The 23,332-nt window shown below is 44.5% G+C and overlaps 1 protein-coding gene across 3 annotated transcripts; it reads right to left on the bottom strand.

Annotated features, from left to right (window-relative positions):
* LPAR3 (lysophosphatidic acid receptor 3) lies at positions 1–22,531 on the bottom strand. 3 transcript variants are annotated; one of them, XM_074598456.1, is made up of 5 exons: positions 20,867–22,531; positions 18,752–18,864; positions 13,452–13,979; positions 10,019–10,776; positions 1–2,311 (listed from the first exon to the last, which is right to left on the bottom strand). In XM_074598456.1, the coding sequence occupies exons 4-5, from the start codon at positions 10,752–10,754 to the stop codon at positions 1,962–1,964; spliced, it is 1,086 nt and encodes a 361-aa protein (XP_074454557.1). In that variant the 5' UTR covers positions 10,755–10,776; positions 13,452–13,979; positions 18,752–18,864; positions 20,867–22,531; the 3' UTR covers positions 1–1,961. The 3 variants fall into 3 exon arrangements, with proteins under 3 accessions (XP_074454557.1, XP_074454558.1, XP_074454559.1); XM_074598457.1 differs by lacking the exon at positions 20,867–22,531 and having other exon boundaries at positions 18,752–19,020; XM_074598458.1 differs by lacking the exons at positions 13,452–13,979; positions 18,752–18,864; positions 20,867–22,531 and having other exon boundaries at positions 10,019–11,011.
* Positions 22,532–23,332: the final 801 nt, after the last annotated feature.

The raw sequence follows: 23,332 nt of genomic DNA, 5'->3' as shown, positions 1-23,332 counted from the left end.
GAAGTAGCATTTTATTTTCTGTTAGCTTTGTATACGGAGCTTCAGCCTAGTTAACACAAACTGTGCACTGCAGATAGCTGTGGGGACAGGAATGCTTGCATGCTATGCCTTTGCAATGCCACCGGCTCTAGAAAGCACTACTTTACACGCTTTTCAAAACACCAAACAAACAAAGTAGTATTTGCACAAGAACATTGCATTATAATGGCAAAAAACACGTGTAAACCTTTGCAGCATTACTCATAAATACAGCATTTACCTTGCAACGTTAGGTCATATCCCTACAAGGTAACTTATGTTACGGGAGAGTTCTCTGAACAAGGGCTTGCTGTGTTCATAAGCTAAGGTCTGCTGTGAAGCCCCCCCAGTGCCTTCTACAAAACTGCATCTTGGCCTTTGAGCCAAGTCCGGCTACCCACATGGAAGTTGCACCAAAGTAAGAATTTGCCTAAACCACAGCGGATCTTTCAAGCTAGTACAAGATGCTCTTGATGGGGTTCTCTGACAATTCCAAGTGGTCAAAACTTCCAAAACTTCACAAAGTGACCTCTGGTTGTGGACACCTGCTTTAATACCAAGCATCAGACTTTCTCTAGGGCACAAGAGGTAACTCCTCTTGAAATTAAGTCAGGTAAACAGGGAGCCCACTGCTGTTGAAACCAGACAGCAGGAGCCAGGTTTTTAGAGTACTGAGAAATCTATGTTCCAATTTTCAATATAAACGTTTAAATTCAAAAATTGAGCTTTAAATTGATGGATCCTCCATTCACGCATACCCTGTAAGTCAAAACTTCAGCTTTTTGGGCTGTGGCTGCGTAGACACTAGACTTGATTAGTCACAATGCTGAAAGCCCTTCACTGCTTGCTGTTTCATGGCCTCTTCCTCAAGTACCTTCCAGTAAGATCTGCTTGCAAGTCAGAGGTTAAATGTGGCCCAGACAAGGTCAGACAATCAATGCATACTGTACTCTTGTAGGGGCTTAGGTTGGTTTCAGGCTTTTTTTCCTGTAAAGTAATTTCTATTTTAAATAGCTTGATTGAACCTGTATATGTGTATATTTAAACTTCCCTTATAAGTTTTCCCTCTCAAAGCGGAGTTTTGGATTTCATTTCTCTCAGTGGCATAGCCGTTAGAGAGGGGTGAGCATGCACGTTTGATGCTATCTGGGGAAGTAAGAAATGAGCATAATGAGCCCAGCCACACTGCTCTCTGTTAGTCCAGCCTCAATGTCTGCCTACACAAGAACGGCAGACAGTGCAACGTATCTCCTTGCAGCACTCGCCCCGCTACAGAATAATGGCTTTTGTGCTTTTTGTATTCTCAGAGCCTGACAATCCACGGTCGGACACCCTCATGCACACTGGTATCTGGTCTGGGCTTCCATCACAGCCAGGTTTCTGGCATAGCTTTAATAAACCATCAAACTACCTATTTTGAAAGCAAGAGGAGGAGGAGGAAGAGAGAAGGTGAGTATGAACTATTTCATGAACTTGGTAAACCAAGAAAACAGGTCACATTTCTGTCCAACCAAGCCTACGATCCTCCTCAAGACACACAGAAACTGTTCAAAGCATAAATACTCAATGAATGCCAAGCCTGCACAGTAAGGCAGGTTTCTTCTCTCTGGAGGAGACTAAGAAGAGTCTCACTACATTGCTTACATTTTGTTTCTATGCACAAAAAGTCTCAGAGATGTATGTATTCCATTCATACGAAAAAACAATTTCATGTCCTTAAAAGAAAAAAAAAAAAAAGGAGAAAGACGGCAGCACACAAGGTTTTCTTCATTACAAAGTGTTTTTCCATCAGGCAATTATTTATAAGAACTTTTGCTAACACTGGAGTGTAGGCTCTGGAACAAAGTGGATATATTGTTTACTAGCTTTGCCAGTCAACCTTCTCTTACAAAACCTCTCCCTTCCCCCTCTCCTTTTCCAGCCAATTCAGTCCCTTGAATAGCTCAGGAGTTTCCTTTGCCACCAAGATCTCCTTTTCCACAAATTGTCCCTTGAATAATGCCATCTTCAATGTAGTTCCCTGAGGTATCCGTGCTCCTGCAGAGAACTGTTGAGGGGACCCGCGACGAGCGTCTGTCCTGGCTCTTATCCTCAGAGGAGCAGCAAATCATCCTTTTCATGGTACTCCACATCTCATCATCTTTATATGAATAAATTATCGGATTCATGACAGAGTTCATCAGGGCCAGGAGAAGAAACCACCTTTTAACATTCTGAATCCCACAGTAGGTGCAGTTCAGACCATCGAGCAGTAAGACGACCAGGCCAGGGGTCCAGCAGACAACAAAAGCACCTAGAAATATAAGAAACAAAAAGACTTCAAACTGCTAGGGGGTTTGGGGTTTTTGTTTGCATCTTACAATACTATTGGGTTCATCAACATTCTACACGAAAAATGATAAAAGCAGGAGAGGACAAAATTCTAATGACAGTAGCAAAATTATATATACTACAGCTTCTCTGCCAAGCCCTGAGCACGAGGCAGGGCAGCTCTCAGGAGCCTGCAGGGAGGAAGAATCCAGCTGCTGACAGCATCAACTCAAACATGAGTGGGGAAAGGTCATCACAACAGTGATTTGTCCACGCTGACAAATAAACAAGAGCTCTGGAGCATTAACAAGAAGACGACTGGTGCTTTGAACACAGACTTCCTCTCTTCATCTCTCTCTCTCGTGTGCTGGAGGAGAAGATACCAGGTGGCCCACTTCCACCACTGCCGCAAGATGATCCAAAGAAAAGATGTGTCTGCTGTCACACTACAGCTGACTCTGCAAAGCTGTGGGCGTACTGCCCAGTTCACTAAGCAAGAGTCACACAATTTAAACACATCCTGGCTGGAAACCCCACAGCTAGTGTGGAATGCAGGCTGGTGTCTGCGACACACCGGCGCTGCCGGCGGAGCAGCAGCCCACCTCTCTCCTCTGCTCCCTCCGGGGCTGCTCGTGCTGGGTACTTGGGGCCCAACAACTTGGATCCACGAAACAAATTCAAATGTAAAGGAAAAGAGAGAAAGAAACAGAGAGATGGGTTAGCGAAGATGAACCAGAAATGTAGCAGTCAGGGCAAAGAACTAAAGCAAAGAACAGAATCAAAAGCAAAAAAAAAAAAAAAGACAAAAAAGATGAGGAAGTATGAGAGCAGTGACAGGGGAGCAAGAAAACTCTGGAAAAGAGGCATTTCCCCAAAAGATAGCAAGAAACCACAGGGCAAGCCCAGGGGCAGCAGGGTTCTCGCGTTTCATCTGGGAGGCTGGAATGACAGCAGCCCCTGTGAGGAAGAAGTGAGACACAGGTGATAATAAGAGCTGAAACAGGCAAAGGAGGACAACACATTCCTCTCTCACCAGCCCCTTGGGGGAAAAGAAGAAAAAGGTGGGGGGAGATAAGGGAGAAGATACATTAGACAGAGTGATGACAACCTGAAGAAAGCACAGAAATCACAGCTTAAAGGAAGTTCAGCATTATGTTTGCACCTTTCCGTGTTATTGCACGTCCCCACCATAAAGGCGGGGATGTGGGCAGGACTGGTGGGGAGGGGCAACATGGTGACTGAACGCAGCCCTCGTCCAAGAGCTTGGGAGGGGCCCTGAACTGCCCCGTCTGCCCTCCGTACCACCTCCCCTCCCCGACACCACAGTCTGTCATCCCTCCCCGTCAGCCCAAGGAAGGAGTAGCCCTATCCATGATAATACTAACTTAGCACAAGCCACAATTGCCATCTGACATACAGAAATAGAAAATTACAACTCTGCACAACAGTCGCCGTTTGAACATCGTACTGAGGAAATACCAATCATTTATAACAGCAGAGTTTCCCCTTTTTTGGGCTTAGAAAAAATAATCAAACAAATAAGGATGATAGCAGCTACACGCTAAAAAGCTCTCCTGGGGATGTTGGTATCCTTTCAACAGTTTTGGTAGGGAAAGTAAGTCCAGCTCATTTTTTATTTTTTTTTTTAAAGCCGCTGGTTTTCCCACATCTGAGCTGTGCAAGCGAGCGGTGGGAGGGCAGCCGGGCTCACGGCAGGAGCCAGGCAGTGCCGGAGCCAGGACTCAGCAGCACCTCAGGCATCCCATCGGCTGGGTTCAGCTGTGCTGGACACTTCTCCCCCGCGAGGATTTTAATGGACACTGTGCCCATCTGACAGGCAGGCCATAGTGGTATATAAAGAGCATTCACGTGATTTAGTGAGCATTAGGATCGCTGAAAAATGTATCCAGGACCATGGATCTTGCTGCGAATCTATGCTCCTGGAGTCCAGACAAAATTCAACCAACTGATTTATTATGTCCCAGGCAATATTGTGCAGAACAGAAAGGCAAGAGACACCTCCTTCAGAAACTACATTTTCTACTCTGCTGTACCAAGGCTTTTGTGATGCTAAGTACTAATTTCATGGTGTTAGTTTTGAGATACTGGTTAACAACAGTAGCATTCCTCCATTGCCCACTGGCATCAGAAGCTGCAAGCTGCTACCACAACACTTGTTTTCTCTGGTCGGTCTCTATACTACACGCTGGTTTGGCTCCGGCATGCTGAGTAAGCACTTGTGACACCAACTCTCTCTTACAGTCTACAGTGGGTAAAACACTGTACTGATTTTATTGCCCTGGGGTTCACCAGCAAATCCCGTCCATTTTAACAAGCGCTGGAAGCAGACCTCCCAGGCAACGCTACTGTGTCTAGTTGGGTGTCTCTGTAAGTATTTGGACAGAGAGCTTTTGTTAGCTTTCACTAGCCACCAAGGGTCACCGGCACAGTCACCAACACACCAGCTCCATGCAGAAACTAAGATGGTAACAAACTCTGCTTAGAACCAGCACTGAAAGCTTTTTGACCACTTGTACCGCAAAGCATGCGAGGTCCAACCCTGCTTTCATGGAAGTCAGCAGGAGAGCAAACAGACCCCAAAGCCATGTTTAACAAAAGACACAGAAATCTCTCCCCCAAACAAAACCCCAAGATTGCAGGCAGGATTAGTCCGCAAACTCCAAGGATATACCCCTGTCTACCTATACAGGCAAAAGCCTAGAGGGTTTCAGTGGCAAAAATAAGGGAAGAAACAAGACATCTGCAGACAGCTCTCTGCACATTTCCCCCACCTCACGACTGAAGACACGGACAGTGGGAGATGCAGTGACAGTGTCAGAGTTACTGGCTAATGCTTTCATGGGGCTGTCGCTTTGACTCCATCAAAAATACATTTTGCTGTGTACGGAGACAACACAAGTGATTCACACCCTGCTCTTCGCACCGCAGAGATGAAAGCAAGGCATGGCTCAGACTGCCAGCCTTGCTCAGATTTTGCTATTTTTAACCACAGAGCTTTCAGAGGGAACCATGGTTAAGCATAAATATATACCTTTGTCTCGGCCCTTTGGTGATTTTCTTGTTTGCAGAATTTTTATCCCGTAGGCGCTCCTCTCCCTGACAAAGTGCCACACTCCAAAAAGAATTTAATTTCTGGGACTCTTTAAAATCCACAGAAGCGACATGAAATATCACTTGGCTGCAACATGGATCATAAGAACAGCTCTGAGTCTTTCCACAGGATTATGGGAGATCAAGTGTCACAATGCCTCAAGGTTAATTTGAGGATTTTCCGCTAGATTTAATTGTAGATTACATCCTCTCTGCTGGAAAATGAATTCATGTGTACCTGGAAGTACTACTGATGCTTTGGCAGCATCATGCCATAAAACTCTGCACATCAAAGCTGCCCCTGAGCATGCCAATACTGAGGGAAAAAGAAAGAGTGCCCTAGCTTCCAGTTGCCTTTGCCACATGTGCGCCCGAGTTAAAACAGCAAGTTACCAATTAAACTATAAATTCACTGAAACTGAAAATCATCCACCCCAAAGCTGCTATTTCAGCAGGAATCTCACTGCCAAGTTCAGATGAGCTACCACATACGCACAACCTGAAAATCAAGTACCCACACACCTGCAGCCACTCTTCTTCAAAGCTCCAGTCACAGGCTCAGCTAGGACGGTGCCACAAGGTCAGCCTCAGAGGATCTTAGCCATTTCTGCTAGGTTTCACATCTTCCAGCTTCAAGCAGATAACTTCCTATGGCTTAGCATGCCAAAGGGAAAGCCTTGCTCCTATCCCGTGATGGACCATTTCAGGGGTTATGGTAGAAAAAGACAGGTGACAGGGACCTGAGTCCCAGCCTCTGGAAGGGGCCATCCAAACCCAAAGGATAGTGCAAAGCGCCCCATGCAGCTGTGATCACCATGAATCCATGAAGTCACACTGAAACCCAGATTCCCCCAACTCTTAACTGTAGGACACAGGACCCAGAGAGGACAGCAATATTCTTCTGGAGGGGCAGCCAGACACAGGCCAGCCACCCCAAGAAGGGGGGTGGAGGCAGGCAGGAGGAGCAGCACATGCAACCTCCCTCCCGCAGAAGTAGGGCGGCAGGGTTTTGTCCCAAACCTCCCATGAAACCAACAGAGCACGTTAACGAGAACTCTGGTTCTCATCGTGCTTCATCCAGCAACAGAGCGTGTTGGAATGGCTTTTAGTTAAGACCATATCAGGTGTGTACTCCAAAGCATTTTCAGATGTTTTGGAACAAGCCATTAAAAATAACTGCCTTGGGCAAAATCCATGTGTTGCATATAGCTGTAGGTTGTTGCATCAGTGGATGTAAGTAGACTTTTGGAAGAATCACTTTGGTCACTTGGTGACTCCTTTGGTGATTGAAAAGCCCATAAAACATGCTATTCAGTTTCTAATGCATTTTGCACAGCGTGCTTGAATGACTTAGCCAGGAATGCACATTTCAAACTGTTTTAAAAAATGAAATTCTCATTCCTAGAAATAAATGTTTATAAAAAGCCTTTCAAAGTCAAAATTTGGAGAGTTGATATGAAGGAACGTGCCAAGATAGATTTACTCTGACACAGGAGTTTGGGGTAGATCTTGCACCCAGCAACACATGCACTCATTCAACTTGGAAAGCTTCTGTTTTGGTTTTGTTTCTGACTGGCAAAGTAAATATACAAAATGATGATCTCTAAAGCAGCACTCAGGCTTTCTAAGTTAAATTTGCCTGGCCCAGCACACAGTATCATTAAATGCTTTAGCCGAATTATAGTTTAATCTGGTGGCTGAAAGGCTATATTCTGCAAGTAAGAAAAAACTAATGCTGATCTTTAAATCAGCCTATACTCCTCAGGCCCCTCTCCTGAGTAAAAGAAAGAATAAATTGAATATTAATAAAGTGGGGTTTATTTCCACGTAGCAGCACAGCTGCGGTGAGCATTGAAGACTTGACACAGGTTAGAGGACCACGAGGGATTAGCAAATGGCAGCCACCATCACCGTCCTTCCAACTCCCACAAGGTGGCCGGGTGTCCTCTCCCCGGGGCACAGACCACCTCTCTGCTCTGACCAGCAAACAGGCATGGGTGGCACCGAGACCGAACAGTATTATTCCAATACTGAAACACGGACTTGGTACCCTTCGACTTTGGTTTATACAAAACTAAAATAATATTAGCCATGTAAATAGACGTGTAAGTTAGACAAGGCTCTGCATGTTGATTTATTTGCACATGATTTCCTAGAAAGCAGCCTGCAGTTCTGCCTTGCACAGAAATGCTTAGAGAACTAATTTTTAGAAGTTTGGGGGTTTTTTGTCTCTTTACAATGCAGCAGTTAACTGCAGCCCACCCAATGCTTATGCTTTAGAGCAGAATCATGTTTGAAACAATTCAGAGTTTTTCTGCAGGGATTTTCTCCTTTCAGGTGGATGGTTTAAGTTTTACTGCACAAGAGCTTCGGAGGAGCAAAAGATTGAATCTTGCCCCTGCAAGTTGAAGGGGAGACAGTAACAACCACTATGTTGTCTCTCTATAGGTGCCGTAAAAGCAAGGGGAAGAAAGGAAGGACAACGGGGGAGGGATTTAGGAGGAAAAGTCTCTTGCAGTGGACAAGCCAGCTTCAGGAGACACAGGAGTACGAGTGGAGAACCTTGCAGTTGCTTGAACTATCAGTCCACTTTCTTTTCCAAGGTCAGACACCATAAAGTTTAACTGATCTCAGCTTCTAAAGTATTTTAAGGCATCATTTGGTAGATGAAGCTGTTGTGTACTACAGCACTATTATTTCAGAAAAAAAAAACGAACACCAACACACCAAAAATACAGAGAAGAAAGAGAACCAGACACCAGACTGTGCAAACAGCATCCATAGGCTGCCAGGGGAAGAAAATGTCCTCAGCCTCAACTTCCTACCCTGGCAAATCCTACCTCCATGCAAAGTGACACTTTTCTCCCAGAGCTCTCTAGTACTTCCATGCTGCAGCGCGACACGACTGTGTACCAGGTATAAACGGACACCAGCTTTCCCATAAGCTCCATCTTTCTTGTACTGGCTCATACAACATCAGAACAGTTGCCAGAGCGGTAAAGCCATATTTGTGGTTTTAGAGTCCCCGACCACCTGAGCCCAGCTTCACAAGTCTCCCAGTGTCCCACCAGTTCCACCCACAGCAAGCTGCACCAGCCACGCTCACGTGATGCCTGGCTTCCACGAAACATCTTGCTCAGATTCAAGTCTTCCTGCGGAAAATTGACTGCTACAGCTAGTATTTTGTGCCAACAATCAATCACCCGCTTTGTGCATCTCCAATTTAATAAGCAGCTACATCACAACTAGCTGATGAAGTGATCTGAGCTGCCCAAGTATCAACAGTGTCTCTAGGACAGAATCCAGGTCAAATCTCATGTTATGATCTAGAGATCCAAGGCCATATTGTATCATCATCTGAAAGTATTTCCCACTATGTAGTCTTCACAGAATGAAGGTGGATTCTGCCCCGGCAAAGCAAATCTCTGTCAAAGTCACAGGCCCTCCAGGCACCCTGTCCCTTCCCCAGGGAGCATGCAGTTCCAGGGGGAAGAAGTTAGTTTGTTTAGGAAAAAGCCACGAGGAAGAATCACAGAAACTTCAGAGTTGGAAGGGACCTCTAGAGATCATCTAGTCCAACTCCCCTGCTAAAGCAGGATTGCCTAGAGCACATTACCCAGGACTGCATCCAGGCGAGTCTTGAAAATCTCCAGAGAAGGGGACTCCACAGCCTCCCTGGGCAGCCTGTTCCAGTGCTCTGTCACCCTCACCGTAAAGAAGTTTTTCCGTGTATTTGAATGGAACTTCTTATGTTCCAACTTGTGCCCATTGCCCCTTGTCCTGTCACTGGGAACCATTGAAAAGAGTCTGGCACCATCCTCCTTCAATGCACCCTTTAGGTACTTGTATGCCATAATAAGGTCTCCCCTCAGCCTTCTCTTCTCCAGGCTAAAGAGTCCCAGCTCTTTCAGCCTTTCCTCATAAGGGAGATGCTCCAGTCCCTCAGTCATCTTAGTTGCCCTTCGCTGGACTCGCTGAAGCAGTTCCCTGTCCTTCTTGAACTGGGGAGCCCAAAACTGGACGCAGTATTCCAGTTGTGGCCTCACCGGTGCAGAGTAGAGGGGGAGAATGACCTCCTTCGACCTACTGGCCACGCTCTTCCCTATGCAGCCCAGGCTTCCATTGGCCTTTTTGGCAACATAAGATTCATGGCCTTGGGCAGACATTAGAGAACGTTATTTTGAAAATGTTCTACTAGGTAGCTGTGAATCTTCACAAGCCTTCCCCCAACGTGATATTGTATATCCCCCCGCAACCCCCAATAAACCGAAGATAATTTGTGGTTTCTAACAAGCTGCCTACCAAACAGACACTTTTCTTCTTCGCATTGGCTGGTCTTCTCCTTTGCATTTCTGCTTAGTGCAACACTTATTTCATTATCTAAAGCAGACAGAACACTAAATGATTCCAGCACTTATAAGTTTGCTGAGGGTTTTGGGGTGGCTTTTTTTGTTTGTTTTTTTGGGGGTAGGATTGGCTTTTTTCTTTTTGTTTTGTTTAAAAAATGAAAAAAACCAAACCACACAAACCCATTGATTGGCACTGCCAGCCTTGTACACCATGGTTTGTAGCCTCTTACCTAAGAGAGTCATGACAGTCTTCATAAGCTTCACAGGGGTTCTCCTGCGGCTAATGGATCCGCTAGTGTGCGACGACAAGACATTAGTTTTTCTCTGGACATACATGTAGATTCTTATGTAAACCACCACCATAATGAAGAAGACGACTAGGTTTAAGACGCTCCAGAACACCAGGTAACTTCTGCTGTAAATAGGTGCCAGGGATGAGCAGGCGGTAATGTCACAGAGGCAGTTCCAACCCAGGGTAGGAACAGCACCCATGAAAATAGCAATGGCCCAGATAGATATAATTAAAAAGGTGACTCTCTTCTTCGTGAGATTACTGTGGATCTTCATCCGCATTATTGACATGTGCCGCTCAACAGCTATGACGAGGAGATTCACCAGGGAAGCTGTCAGGCTGGTGTCCAGAAGACCCTGACGTAAAAACCAGCGGTTAACAGTTAATGTCTTAGACACTGGGCCAGTGTTGAACATCAAGAAGACATAGGCAATTCCAGCAAAAAAGTCTGCAGCAGCTAAATTGGCCAGGAGATAGTAAAAGGGAAAATGAAACCTCTTGTTCTTGACCACAGCTGCTATGACCAATGAATTTGAAATAAAAATGAAGAGGCAGAAAAATGTCCCAAAACACAGAACAACAATAAGCTTTGGCCCTGTCCACTCATCTACCGTGTCAGTGTTCGTCATGTTATAAAAAAAGTCCATGCGCTTATCATAGTAGCATTCATTCATCCTGGATTAAAGCCCCTGCATCCTAGGAAGGGTGGGAGGGAAAAAAAAAGAGAAAGAAGGATTAAAAATCAGCTACTGGTCCTTGCTTCAATCACCATAACATTTTTGTTTGTTTGTTTGTTTGTTTTTCTGGGGGGAGAGGAAACAGGACAGGAACATGAGAGGGCATTTATTTGGAGCCTTAAGTAAAAATTCATATTGCACAGAGTTAATGCAGGAGGAGACATTCTGTCCACTGGAGGACTGCAGCACACGATGCTTTGATGAATCAGGAATTTTCAAAAGACTTACCGGCCTACAAAACTCCAGTCCCTTTGCACTAGCAGTCATACCGTACTGAGTGGAAGTTAAGAGGTTAAAAGTGACTTTCTGGAGGTCACAAAGAAAATCTGATCAGTGGCCAAGCCATTCTTGCTGTGAAATTTCATCTTTGAGCCACAGCCCCATCATTATTTCCATTTCTCAATGTATCCAGTCAGGACAGTGAAGCATAAATCATAACTCTTCCATTTTACTGACTAAGCAATAAAAGGACGATTACTGGAAAAACATTTTTTGGTTTTTCAATTATGTATTAATAAAGGTAATAATATAGGTATATAAGATGCTACAGGCATATACATATTCTGAGCACATACCTGTTATTTACTGCTACAGGATTTAAGTAAATGTGCTGAAAAGGGAAAAATGCATTCTCTGTTTTTTGACTACTATAAAGCCAAGGATTATTTTATTGGGCTGTCAACCCAGAGCTCTGTGAGCACCACACAGCCCAATTATCTTCAAAACCAAAACACAGATCCCTGCTCAACCACAGGATAAAGCCAGCCCCAGCAACAGCAGCAGTGCTGGGATGGTGGTTTTTTTTCCTTATACCCACTCAGCACTATTTTGGACACAGGGCTATTAAACACGATGGAAGGGGGAGCCTGTGTTCCAGATTACATCACGCTTCAGCTACTGCGGTGAGGGCGATGTCAGCTGCCTTGGCAATTTTACTGCCTTTATTATGAACCAAACTGAACTCGAACTAATTTACACAGGCAGCTCTGACAGCAATTACTCGTGGTGACCAGACCCCGCGCAAGGTCTCACAGCCTGGGAGGAAGAGTTTGTGTTCCCGTCATCGCTAGCCCTCGCATTCGCTGTCAGATCCGAATAAGGGCTTTAACAATGACTTCATTAATAGATACTGCATAGTTTTAGCAAAACCTAGGAACCCAACCGTGGCACAAGATCCTAATCACATTAGATATTATGCAGAGGGGCAAACCTGTGCCTGACTAAGGACAGCAAGGAGGAAGTATCAGGACACAAAGCTGCAGGAGAGGCAGCAACGCTAATAGCTTTTGTACACCTCCTCGTGAGCCTCAGGCTGTCAGGGGTGCAAGAGTGATAGACTGAGTGGGGCCGAAAAGAAAAAAAAAAAACCACCTAGAAGAAGTGGTTACAGGCAGAAAGATACAAAAAGCATAAGCTTTTCACCTCTGCAGCTAAAATTGATCCCAGATAAAGATCAGGTTCGCTTAGTCTATTATTACCCTGTCTTTACTTAACAGTTGTATCTCACCTCTGCAGGGACTGGGAACCAAATTAAGCAATCCCCAGCAGGCTGGCTAACAAGACGCATTCATATTAAAGGTTCCTTCTGAGTTTTAAGATAAAAAGTTTTATCTTTTGTCATTCAAGTTATGCTACTTGTGTTATTTCTCTCATGCAATATTTGTATTATTTAATTTTAAATCAACTTTGCGCTATTCCATGGTTAATATTTTCAGCAAAATGTTGGGTTTTTTAATATTGGATTTTTCTGAAGTAGCTCCTTGGCCTTTTTACTTGGTTCCCACCCTACACCTAGTATTCAACATGAAAGCAGGCCACTTGACATTGTTGTCCATTTTATTACCCTCAAGAGCCTAGGCAGCCACTTCTTTTATAAAACAATATATTACTTAAAGCGTCAAATTCAAGTACGTAGTCAGAATTAAGAACAATTACTTAAGGACAAGAAGTGGAAGGAAACAAGTAAATCATCCCTTCATCTAAAAATAAAAGAACCTCAGCAACTCAGATCCACCATAAGGAGTCAACTGGGATTCAGTGCCTACTGCTCCCTGTTCAGGGCAATATGGTAGGGTTGGGCAGTCAGCACATTCCCCATTCTCACCTAGGAAGTACTCAAAAGTCAAATTAAGTCTGTAAGTGACCAGAAGTCCCTGAGGAGCTGCAGACCACAGCCAAGTGCTGGGAACCCTATCAGCTGAGATGGCTCTGCTCTTATCCACCAAGGCAGTAAAGGACTTGCTGAGCTCGACATGAAGCTTTTACAGGCGATCCCAAATGCCTGCAAATAGAAGCAGCATTTTGAGCAAGAATGGCAGAAAAAAAGAAAAAAAAAAATCTGTGAAAATTACAGGGAAGTTTTTCTGAACATGTTGTATCTTACTGTGTAATCATCTCAACAGATGAATCTCTTTCACTTGCAGTGACAGGAGAGTGAAGAGATCTGCAGATACTTTTTGCATCTTATCTGAAGAACAAGCTTAAAGAAATCCAAAATATCAACTATGAACTTATTCTAAATACTTCAGCTTATTGCGATCCCATCCCCATTTGAAGCAGTACCCGGGGGAAAAAAAATATAAATATCACACATCGGTAATTCTCCACCAAAATAACCACACTACAAACACTCACTGTCACACAGCAGAGCTCAAATGACAAGTGATTTTGAAAGAGATGTCTTGAGGTGTTGAGGTGAGGCAGGAGGGAGTAGAAAAGCATCCAGCTGAGGTCTCGGGGTCACAGAGCAGGCTCTGGACATGTCCAAATGGAAGCTGCATCAAAGCGGTAGCTGAACTGGAGCTGGTTTGCACCCCAGTCCTTCAGAGCAGAGACGTAGCACGTGGCTGTCTGCACCAGCCTAGGTATAGAAAACACTTGTCATGCGCCGGTCCTTCTAGACAGTGGTTTATTTCACACCTTCATTTTATTTTAAGTCCTCCCAGCAGAACTAGCCTGGCTTCAGGGGAACTGTGCAGCTGTGACAGAGCTCTGCAACCGTATCCTCAGTGGTCCTGGCCACACCAGGCGTGAGAGAGGTGTGATAGGATATCCCATATTTCCCGGCATGTCACAGTTTAACACACTGCAGGACTTTATTCTCCAAGTCTTCTCTTCTGCAGCCAAATTGGAGATGTTTATCTTAATCAGGGCAGGTTTAAACTTAAAAAGAAAGAAAAAACACCCTTAAAATATTACATATTTCACGGTTGTTTATTAAGTACACACAAATTTGAAGATTCAGGCCAAAAGGTTTTAAAAATAATAGAAACTGAAATAGTAGAAAAGCAGCTAAACTGGTCAGCCCAGCCTTATAAAGACAGCAGAGAATCATCCAGAATCCACAGAGCAGAGAGCTCCCCAGTCCTGCTGCTCACTTCATGAAGAATTGCTTTCTTTTGCTTTGAAAGTGATTCTCATGAGCTTGATACTTCTCAGTTTTATGAAAAAGGATAGCAAAAAGTCTCCACTCACCTCTTCTACGCCACTTGGTATTTTATAGCCCTCCATGTAGACCTCCAGAAGCTTGATGGCGGTAACCATGTATTGCATGTTCTACAGACGGGTTGAGCTATTAGCTTGCCACAAGTCACTCGCAAGCAAGTACCTCAAATCTTTGCAAGTGCCAAAAGCATACCCTTGTCAAAAAGGTTATTTTCCTTATTTCATTTTATTTAATTACTTCAGTTCAACCAATAGTGACTACAAAGATCAGAAACTGATGGACTGTGAAGTGTGTTTTCCTCTACCCCTCTGAGTAAACATGAGCTTTGAGTGGAAGAAATCATCTGTTCCAAAAATCTCAAAGGATTTGGTTCAGTTAAACTGCTTTCAAATGCAAAAGCACACATTAAGAATTCTTCCCAATCCAGCACATCTTGAGCTCTGTTTGTCTTAAAGACAGCTTGCATATTTGAATTGATTTTAAATTCCTCTATGTAAGTGCAACACGTATCAAGTCAGACGTCCTTCACCATTCTTAAAATAAACGTCAAGAATTTGCATAAGTATATAGGAATATATTATACTAGCTACCTAAATAAAGAGTTATTGAAATAAAAATCACCTAGATAATGTTTCAGACAAAAGCCCCAGCTAGTTATAAGCTAACATGCTTTAATAGTGGTTATTCAATTAGAATCTAGTTTGTTTCAAGAAAGGTACTAAAAATTTGTATATTTATAATGAAATTTAGTATCAGTTATTTAAATCAAGGATTTTTCTGTTTCAAACTGTGATTAAAATCACCTTTTAAGTCGCTTGGATTCAAAATTAAATTCGGCCTGCAAATCAGCTCCAAGTTACTCATTATTAATGCAGACATCTCTGAAGGAAAACTCAAATAGCATTTTAATGAGAAGGTCATTACAAAATTTAGCTTGCAAGCCATAATGTGATCTACGGCATGCCCCAACGGTTTTCTGCCTCTTTCCTGTCCATTAAAAACCAAGTTGTCTCAATACGTTGGCCACAACCTTATTGAAGGGTTGGCGTCAGTTTGGGGGACTTCGATGGCTTTTGCCCTGCTCCTGGGTGGGTGCGAAGGGGAGGGAGAGCTCGAGCTCGGGTTGGCACAGTGAGCTAGCGTGAGAGGGTTCAAGCCGAGTTTGCGGCTGGATGGAAAAGCCCATAGAGCAGGGCTGAACCTATCCGAGGAAGACTATAGCAGCGAAGCCCTGTAGCAGGACTGAAAGGCAGTTTGCGGGAGAGATGCTTCGCTTCTAATTGTCTTTAGTAGTTAATTGATATTATAACAAAAAGCAATTTAGAGAAACAGACTGAAAGGAAGCGCATAAGGAGCACAAAATTATGCACAAATATGTCAGTTGAAACTAAAACTTTTTTATTTGGTACCATTAGAGGATGCAGCGGAAGCCAACGTTCGTTTAACACGTTTTTACAGAGACAAATTATCTCAGAGGTAACTATTTCACATTTTGTGTATTAAGGAAATTAAGCAGAACCCCAGCCTGGTTTACTGCTGCTTTCCCTGAGCTGGCACCGGGATTTCGGTGCAGAAATTCAGGGCAGTTCAGCATCCAAAGTGATCCAGCCTGGAGCAGCAGGGCAGAAAGAGGAGGCAGCAGAGAGGAGCGAGCAGGGCTGGGGCAGGCTGCCAGCCTGCGCCGGAGCACTTCACCTCCTGGCCTCCCGCGGTCCATCAGCAAAGGCCAGGTATTAAATACACACCTCTCTGAGATATTTTGAAACTTATCACAAAAGTTGCTCTTCAGAAAGCAAAGTTTACCCCACCGACTGATCGCGGGCAGAGCAAGGAGGCAAGTCACTTGAAATACTCTCTTTGCATTCAAGCTGTTACTCCAGAGACATGTTAAGCAGCAGCAACTGCCCATCTGCACGTACTGCTTCGGCTTTTTAAACTTATCCTACAGGCAGACGAAGGCCCTCGACTCAGTACCAGGAAAGGAGCGTCCGGAGACTCGCAGACCACGCGGCCCCGGGCAGGGGCTCCCCGCGGCGGTGCTCTGGCTTGCCCACACCCTGTGCCACAGGCAGATGCAAACGCCCTCCGTCCCTTCCCCATCTCCTGGTTAAACAACTTGTCCTGCTTTTATTTTTCTAGTTAGTGAAAGAAAGAAAAAAAAAAAAACAAACAAAAAAATATCTCTTTCTCGCCTCACTCCCAGAGGAAGGCGCAGGCAGCAGAAGAGCCGCCCGTCGCCCCGGCTCCACGCTATACATCCAGCAGTGCCAGTTCAGAAGGGGAATCGGTTCCTTGTTCCCCTCCACGCCCTGCGAACACGCATGGCCACGGAGGGAAACAGCCACATGATTGCACAGTAACCCAAGAAACCCATTCAGGTTACCTCAGCTCAGAAAGAAATACCAGCGCAGAAAAGGGTGTGTAACGCCGCAGAGGCCAAAAATGTTAATATGTAACTGGAAGAAGGAGTTTTGTGAGGCAAGTGCTCTGCTTCGCTTCTAATTGTCTTTAGTAGTTAATTGATACTATAACAAAAAGCAATTTAGAGAAACAGACTGAAAGGAAGCGCGTAAGGAACACAAAATTATACCCAAATACCTCAATCTGAACTAAAACTTTTTTGTCTAGTACCATTAGAGGATGCAGCAGAAGCCAACATTCGTTTAACGGGTTTTACAGAGACAAATTATCTCAGAAGTAACTGTTTCACATTTTGTTTATTAAGGAAATTCTGTGGGCACTCCCTGTACTTGGAACAGCATGCTACGTGGTCCACTTTAAAGAACCGAGAATATACTTTTTTAAAGCCATTTTTAAATTCAGCTCTACAAGTTGGGGAAAAAAATTATTATTAAAAACTCTTAAGTTGCAATGAGTAAGTTTTTAATCTAGAGCACTTCTTTATTAGCAAGGGAATCTACTTCTGGCTGCATTTGGCTACTTTTCTTTCTTTGTAACTGAAGCATTCCCAATTTCAGATAATTGAGCTCACATCAAGCACGCAACAAGCAGCATTATCCCATTATTGTGGTCTTCAACCCCTTTTAGAATAAGGAGCGCAGAGTGCCACATCCATTTTCACTCCAAGCCTGCTTCAACTCCATCATGTTAACTTGATGGAAAGTACAGAAAGGCTCAGAATTCCACCAGGGTTCTGGCCATTTCCAGTAATAGTCCATTTTAATGGCATCATCATTTGGACTGAAAAGGTAAACGGTAAGGAGGGGTGGGTGGGTGTGTGTGAAGGGAATCAAGATGATTCTATACACGTGTTACATTTCAGAAGCATAAACCATTTGTCCTTGAACTACTTCTACCTTTGACAATTCTTACATATTGCTGGTGGAAACATCTACAGTTTTATTATTTATCATGTAGCCTTGGTACTGTATGCAGGATATAGGGTACAAAAAAATGGTCTTAAGAAAAGTATTAAACCTACCACAAATGTAGAACCTCAAGACTAAATATTTAAGTTGGAGAGAGAGGAAGTAGTACCGCCAGCCATGGACCACGGTGCTCTGGACGCAGGCTGAGAACAGGCTTAGAAGTCACTGACAGGGCACAGAAGTGTCACCCTGTGCATGTACGCTGCAGACTGGCACGGGCGCTTGAGCTGAGAAGCACAAGAGACACAGGGGCACCTACACCAAGGTGTTACAAAGCTCAGGCTCCAGCTCCTGAAATCCCTCAGTACAAAGCTACCCTGCTGCACTAAATTGCTTTTTAAAGCTCTGATCCACTACGAAAAGTTGTTAGGGATGGATACCAAGTAACTCACTAGTTACCACAAGTTTAAACTTCAGACTTTGGTAATTTAAGACTTCTGAAATTATGGTTTACTAAATCTATATATGGAGTTCAAACTAAAAACTTCACTGCAAAGCTTTCATTTAGTTTCCTTTAAGTGTGGTTCTGGAAGGAGCTGGCAGGTCATCCCATAGTGCGGAAACAGACACAGCATTTAAAGTCTTTAAAAGCCATTCAAACAGCCAGTACATTGTGAAACATGCCTAGAAGAAAATACCTGTTCTGCTTCTAAACTAAGTTTTCCATTTCTGCAGAACTTCCAGGTCTGCTCATCGATCACTATCAGCTCCATTTTTACAGTTCAACAAGTCAGCTTTCTTTCACAAAACCTACAGAATGTGAATACAGCCTAGCTTCGGCACAGTCACAACCAAGTGAACTTTAACTGTTTATTTTCAGCACATAGTTGATGAGGACCTGAATCACGCCACTGCTCTTTAAAACAAGCCACCTGACTGTGTCTGAACTGTTAACAGATTCAGAGCCCAGGTTTGCATGCAAACGTTTCAGTGGAACTGGTAGAAATGGTCAGCTACAAGAAATATTTGCTGGAGACACGGCAGTGGACCGTATAGCTTAGAAGTAGAAGCCAGGTATGTAAATCTTTAAGACTAATACCCAAGAGGAATATATTCTCTACGGTGTCAAACCTTGTACTTCAGAGATTTTATTTAATTACCTGATAGTATAAAGACTCTGCTGCAGGATGTTCCAACATGGTTAACAGTCATAGTAGCACAGGAGGGTAAGGATACAGTCAATCCAATTTGTCTGAAACTATCAGCTGGCATTCTGCAAAAAGCCAAATACATCTTTCAGCTTCACTTGCTGCTGCACCTTAACTGATTATGCTAATCGTTTTGGTTTGGGTTTGGTTTTCTGTTTGTTTGGTTGTTTTTTTTTAAATTTCACTTCATTTTCAGTACACAGATAAACTTAGCGAAACAGTTTTTTACCATATATCTGGATTTGTGTTGTGCTTCCTGCTACACCTCTTTCAAGACCATGAGAACATGCAAGAAACCACATACTCTGCACAGCTTAGAGAACAAAAACTATAACAATGCACCTTACCAATCTGTAACAAGAAATGCCTTTTTCTAGATTCATATTACAGAAGGGAGAACAGAACTACCTACATGACCTTTGGAAACATAAAGGGACTAAAGTGCATTATTTTTTCCCCCACTTTTTTCCTTAAGGAAAAAAAACCTAATCAAAAGACATAATGCAAAAAAAATATCATTGGATTTTTCAGTGTATTTCATAAATTAAGAGGATGCCTTATAAAAAACTTCATAAAAGAATCCGTGCCAGCTCCCCCATGTGGTATATACTTATTACCAGTGCCTCATCGGGGCACGATACATGCCCAAATCCAGAGCCAAGTTTCAAATATATAGAAACTCACATGGGTACACGTAGGAAGCACCTATATTTTTATATATGCGTTACATGCGCCTCCAGACGGCGCCGCGCAGGTGCTGCGGGGCTGTGGCTGCGGGCGGGCTGCCCCCCGGGAGGCCGAGCGTGACCCCGCTTTCTGCGCACCGGCAAGAGGCAGGAGCTCCCGAGGGGGCTCCGGAAGCCGTGAAAAGAGTTTGACAAAACCGCTGGAAGTTCTGTTCTGCCCGACGAGCCGGGAAAGAGCCGATCAGTCACCAAAGTTCATTCGAGTCCGCCACGAAGCTGTTCCCGCGGCTGGCCCCGCCGCCGCCCGCCCCGGCTCCGCTGTGGGTGCCGGGGGGCTCTGCCCCGACCTTCCCCCAGCCCCGCGGCCCCACTCACCGTCAGCCTCCGGAGCTCCGCGCCGCCGCCGCGCAGAGCGGGCCGCCCGCTGCCCGCTCCCCGCCCGCTCCCCGCTCCCCGCCCCGCCGCAACCCGCCCGGCCCGGCCCCGTCGCCGCCCGGCCCCCGGCCCCGCGCCTGCCCCCGGCCCCGCAGCCGGCGCTGGAGTAACCAGCAAAGATTTATTTCCCCCCCCCCCCATGTGTTTGTTTTCCCCCAGGTGCAAAATTTCAGCTCTTCCGAGACGCAGGCAGAGGCGAGGCGTCCAAGCAAGATCTTCAAGCAACCCAGAGCAGCAGAAGCCTAAAGGGTCTTGCTGCCTGAAGAGCCCATCAGAAGGGATGATGAGGATCATCATCATCATCATCATCCATATTTTGGGAAACAAAAGCCAAACTCCAATAAAACCGCAGTAACTTCCGTGAGCAGATCAGAACAGTACAGTATACCTGCCACTTCCTTCCAGCATCCCATGTAGCTATTCTTTTAAACATGGTATAAAAAGCAAACAAGAACCACCTCACACCCAACACAGCGATACAGAAACCTTGAGGCTCATGCCAGCTCCAAAGAGCAGGACCAAGCACACACAGCTTTGCCATGAAGGACAAGACGAACTCAAACGTAGAAAGTGGTACAAGATGAAATTTATCTGTGGATCGTCATCAGCTGGATCTGTCCCACTGCTACCTACCTGAATAGTTTATTGAGACCAGGCATATTCAAGGTGTACGGAGCTACTCAGGGGTCTGCTCAGAGCTGGAAAGCTGACAACAGAAAATCTCAGCAGAAAGTCTCTGCTCTGCTTCTCAGAGATCCTGGTAATAACTACAGCATGAAACCTAGACAGTGTTAAGGAGTAGGTGGACCCTTGCACGTGAACATTATATAGGAAACATCAAACAGCCTCCACTCCAACAGCTTTTTCCTGTTTTATCCACCAATGGAAGGCCCAAAAAAAGAGCCCAAAGTCTTATCCACCATGTCCCCCTCAATTGAATACTCACCTTGAAGATGGCTCAGGAAGCTTTCTTCTTGTTCTTCCCGCCTGTTTCTTTCTAATGCAACCTTCTCAGTGCCTTTCCATCCATCTTTCTCCTCCTTTTAAGTCCTATAAGCAATTACCAAAAGCTTCTTATTCCCAGGGAACAAGACAAACAGAAGTAACAGCTAATTTTCAGAACGCTTTGCAAAAGCTTATGCTCCAGCTCTGCTTCCATTACTGTGCATCACCTCCTTAGCAGTTGGAGTGGGACCACCTATCAGCCAGCAACTGTATTCAAATCTGCTTTAATGCACAGAATTAAGAGTCAACATATGCCAGATTTCCTGTTAAGTCTAACCTCCATGGAACAGAGCACCAATGAGAAGCTCCAGCAACTGGTTCTTATCTTTTTTCCAAGAGAAAAAGAGACACCAAACAGATGGTGAAGACGCAAATTGGTTTCTACAATACATTAGTGACCTGCTCTAACATGGTAGGGCTGAAGCAGTAGTCTGGCTAATAAGCAGCTTGTATGATTAAAAAAAAAAAAAAAAAGAAAAAAAAATCAATACCGGACAAGCTTTATGATTCCATTATAGAAATTAAGTCTCAAAATCAGTAAGAATTGTAAGCATTTTCTACATTCCTTCGCTTGATAATACTTCCCTTTATACCCTGAGGATTTTCTCACAAGCAAACATTTACCTGAGCAATGGCTTTGGCAGGTCCCACTTGATGTCCTACTAAATTGGAAAGAAGCCGTTTGAGTCAGAGCTAAGGGGCTCCTGCCCCATGACTCACAGCGCCTAGGGTACGGGATGCACCTCACCTGCTTTAGGGAAGAGAGGCCCTAGACATCAGAAGGCAGTGAGCCTCCCACACCATTCATCAAACAGAAAGTAGTTCCACAAGATGCTATCCTACCTCAGGCAGCACTGCAAAAAAATTAAAGAGATGAAAGAAAAAAAAAAAAATCCAAGTCCAAGGACCTGCCCTGCTTCAGGCTGGTGTTTGCAGTTCACAGCCATTGGCAATAACACCACCTCACAGCCATAAGAGATGCAGAGCTTGTACACTCAAGCAAGAGCCCTTGGAAGCATCTACTGCCCAACGTATTTGTATGCCCCAGCAGGGCAACGCATACTGGAATACATTAAATGTCTACTTGTCCACTAACACAGCATTAATTATCTGCTTTTTCTACATTCAAGTCTCTAGCCTAAGACTTCCATAAGTACTGGCAGAAGGTAGGTCAGTAAGGAAGACTCAATTCATTTTCAGGTGTGCTGGGTTTTGGTCCTGTTTACTTGGGAACTTTTTGATCTAGATAGAGACATTCCAGAAAGCTACCAGTAAACCGGCAGCAAATATGGAAAACACCAGCACCTTACACAGAAAAAAAGTCAAGATACATACAGGCCATCGTATGGGCCCACAGACTCTGCTAGCAGTCAGGTAATGCCGATCACTTCTGCAGCCTGCAGAAGAGCACCTGGATTTCCCAGGGCCCCAAAGCGGACTAATAACAAACCAAAAGAATAACATTGATCCCAGCAAGTTCTATACATGAAAAATTGACTCTTCTGTCCTGAGTGGAAGACAGCAATCTGCTGTTCTGCATCACACAGTTAGCATCTGTGTGATGAAAAGAAAATTATAGATCTTTGCTAACAGTGTGAAGTCTTGGTTATTGGTAGCAATTTAATTTTTATCCACAAGCTGTTGTGACAGCTGAGGCCGCAGCAAGGCATTGCTCAGACTGGGATGGGGAGAAGATTCTTTGCTCCAGAGACATTTCAGCAAGAGAAATATTAAAGTTTGCAGAGCCTGGGTGCATGGAAATACTGACGTGAAAACCGTCTCTTCTAGACATCTAGCTGCAGCCTAAGCAAAACAAAACAGCATTAATTTCCAGTGAACAAAGCATTCACTGTCAGGAAGGCAAATGGGGGGGGAGGGGAGGGGGAATTTTGAGGACCAGCACATCTTTCCAGACCTCAGTCACCACTGAGTCACCCCTGCTCTTACCTGATGGCCAGAAACACTGCTGGAGAAGCTGCAGTTATTAACCTCTCTTCTTTAAACATCCCAGAGGAGAGACGGAGAATGAAGACAGATCTATTAAAAAAGTGTTTTCCAACCTACTAAAAAAGGTGTGAATCCAGCCCTGGTTTTGCTCACATATCTACTCTGCAGTTTCCCAGAAGGGAGGGGTAGGGAAAAAAAATCCGGACTATTTTTCTGCTGTCCTTTGGGAAAGTACTCACTCACATTTAATTCATGAATCAATTATTTTCTCCCTTTCCCTTCATATCAAGTTGGGGGCAGTCTACACTATGACCAACCATTCCACCTCTCCAGCTCGGAGGTCATTACTGCTGAGAATGCTACGGCTGCGTTGGATTCTTCTAATGTTTGCCCACGGCAGGTCTCATGGGAGCACTACTGGAGGTCTCAGTGAGACGGTACTGTGAACCTCCCGTATCTT

Source organism: Larus michahellis, chromosome 8 (genome assembly GCF_964199755.1).
Source record: "Larus michahellis chromosome 8, bLarMic1.1, whole genome shotgun sequence".
Lineage (NCBI taxonomy): Eukaryota > Metazoa > Chordata > Aves > Charadriiformes > Laridae > Larus > Larus michahellis.
This window is presented reverse-complemented; position numbering and strand designations above follow the sequence as displayed.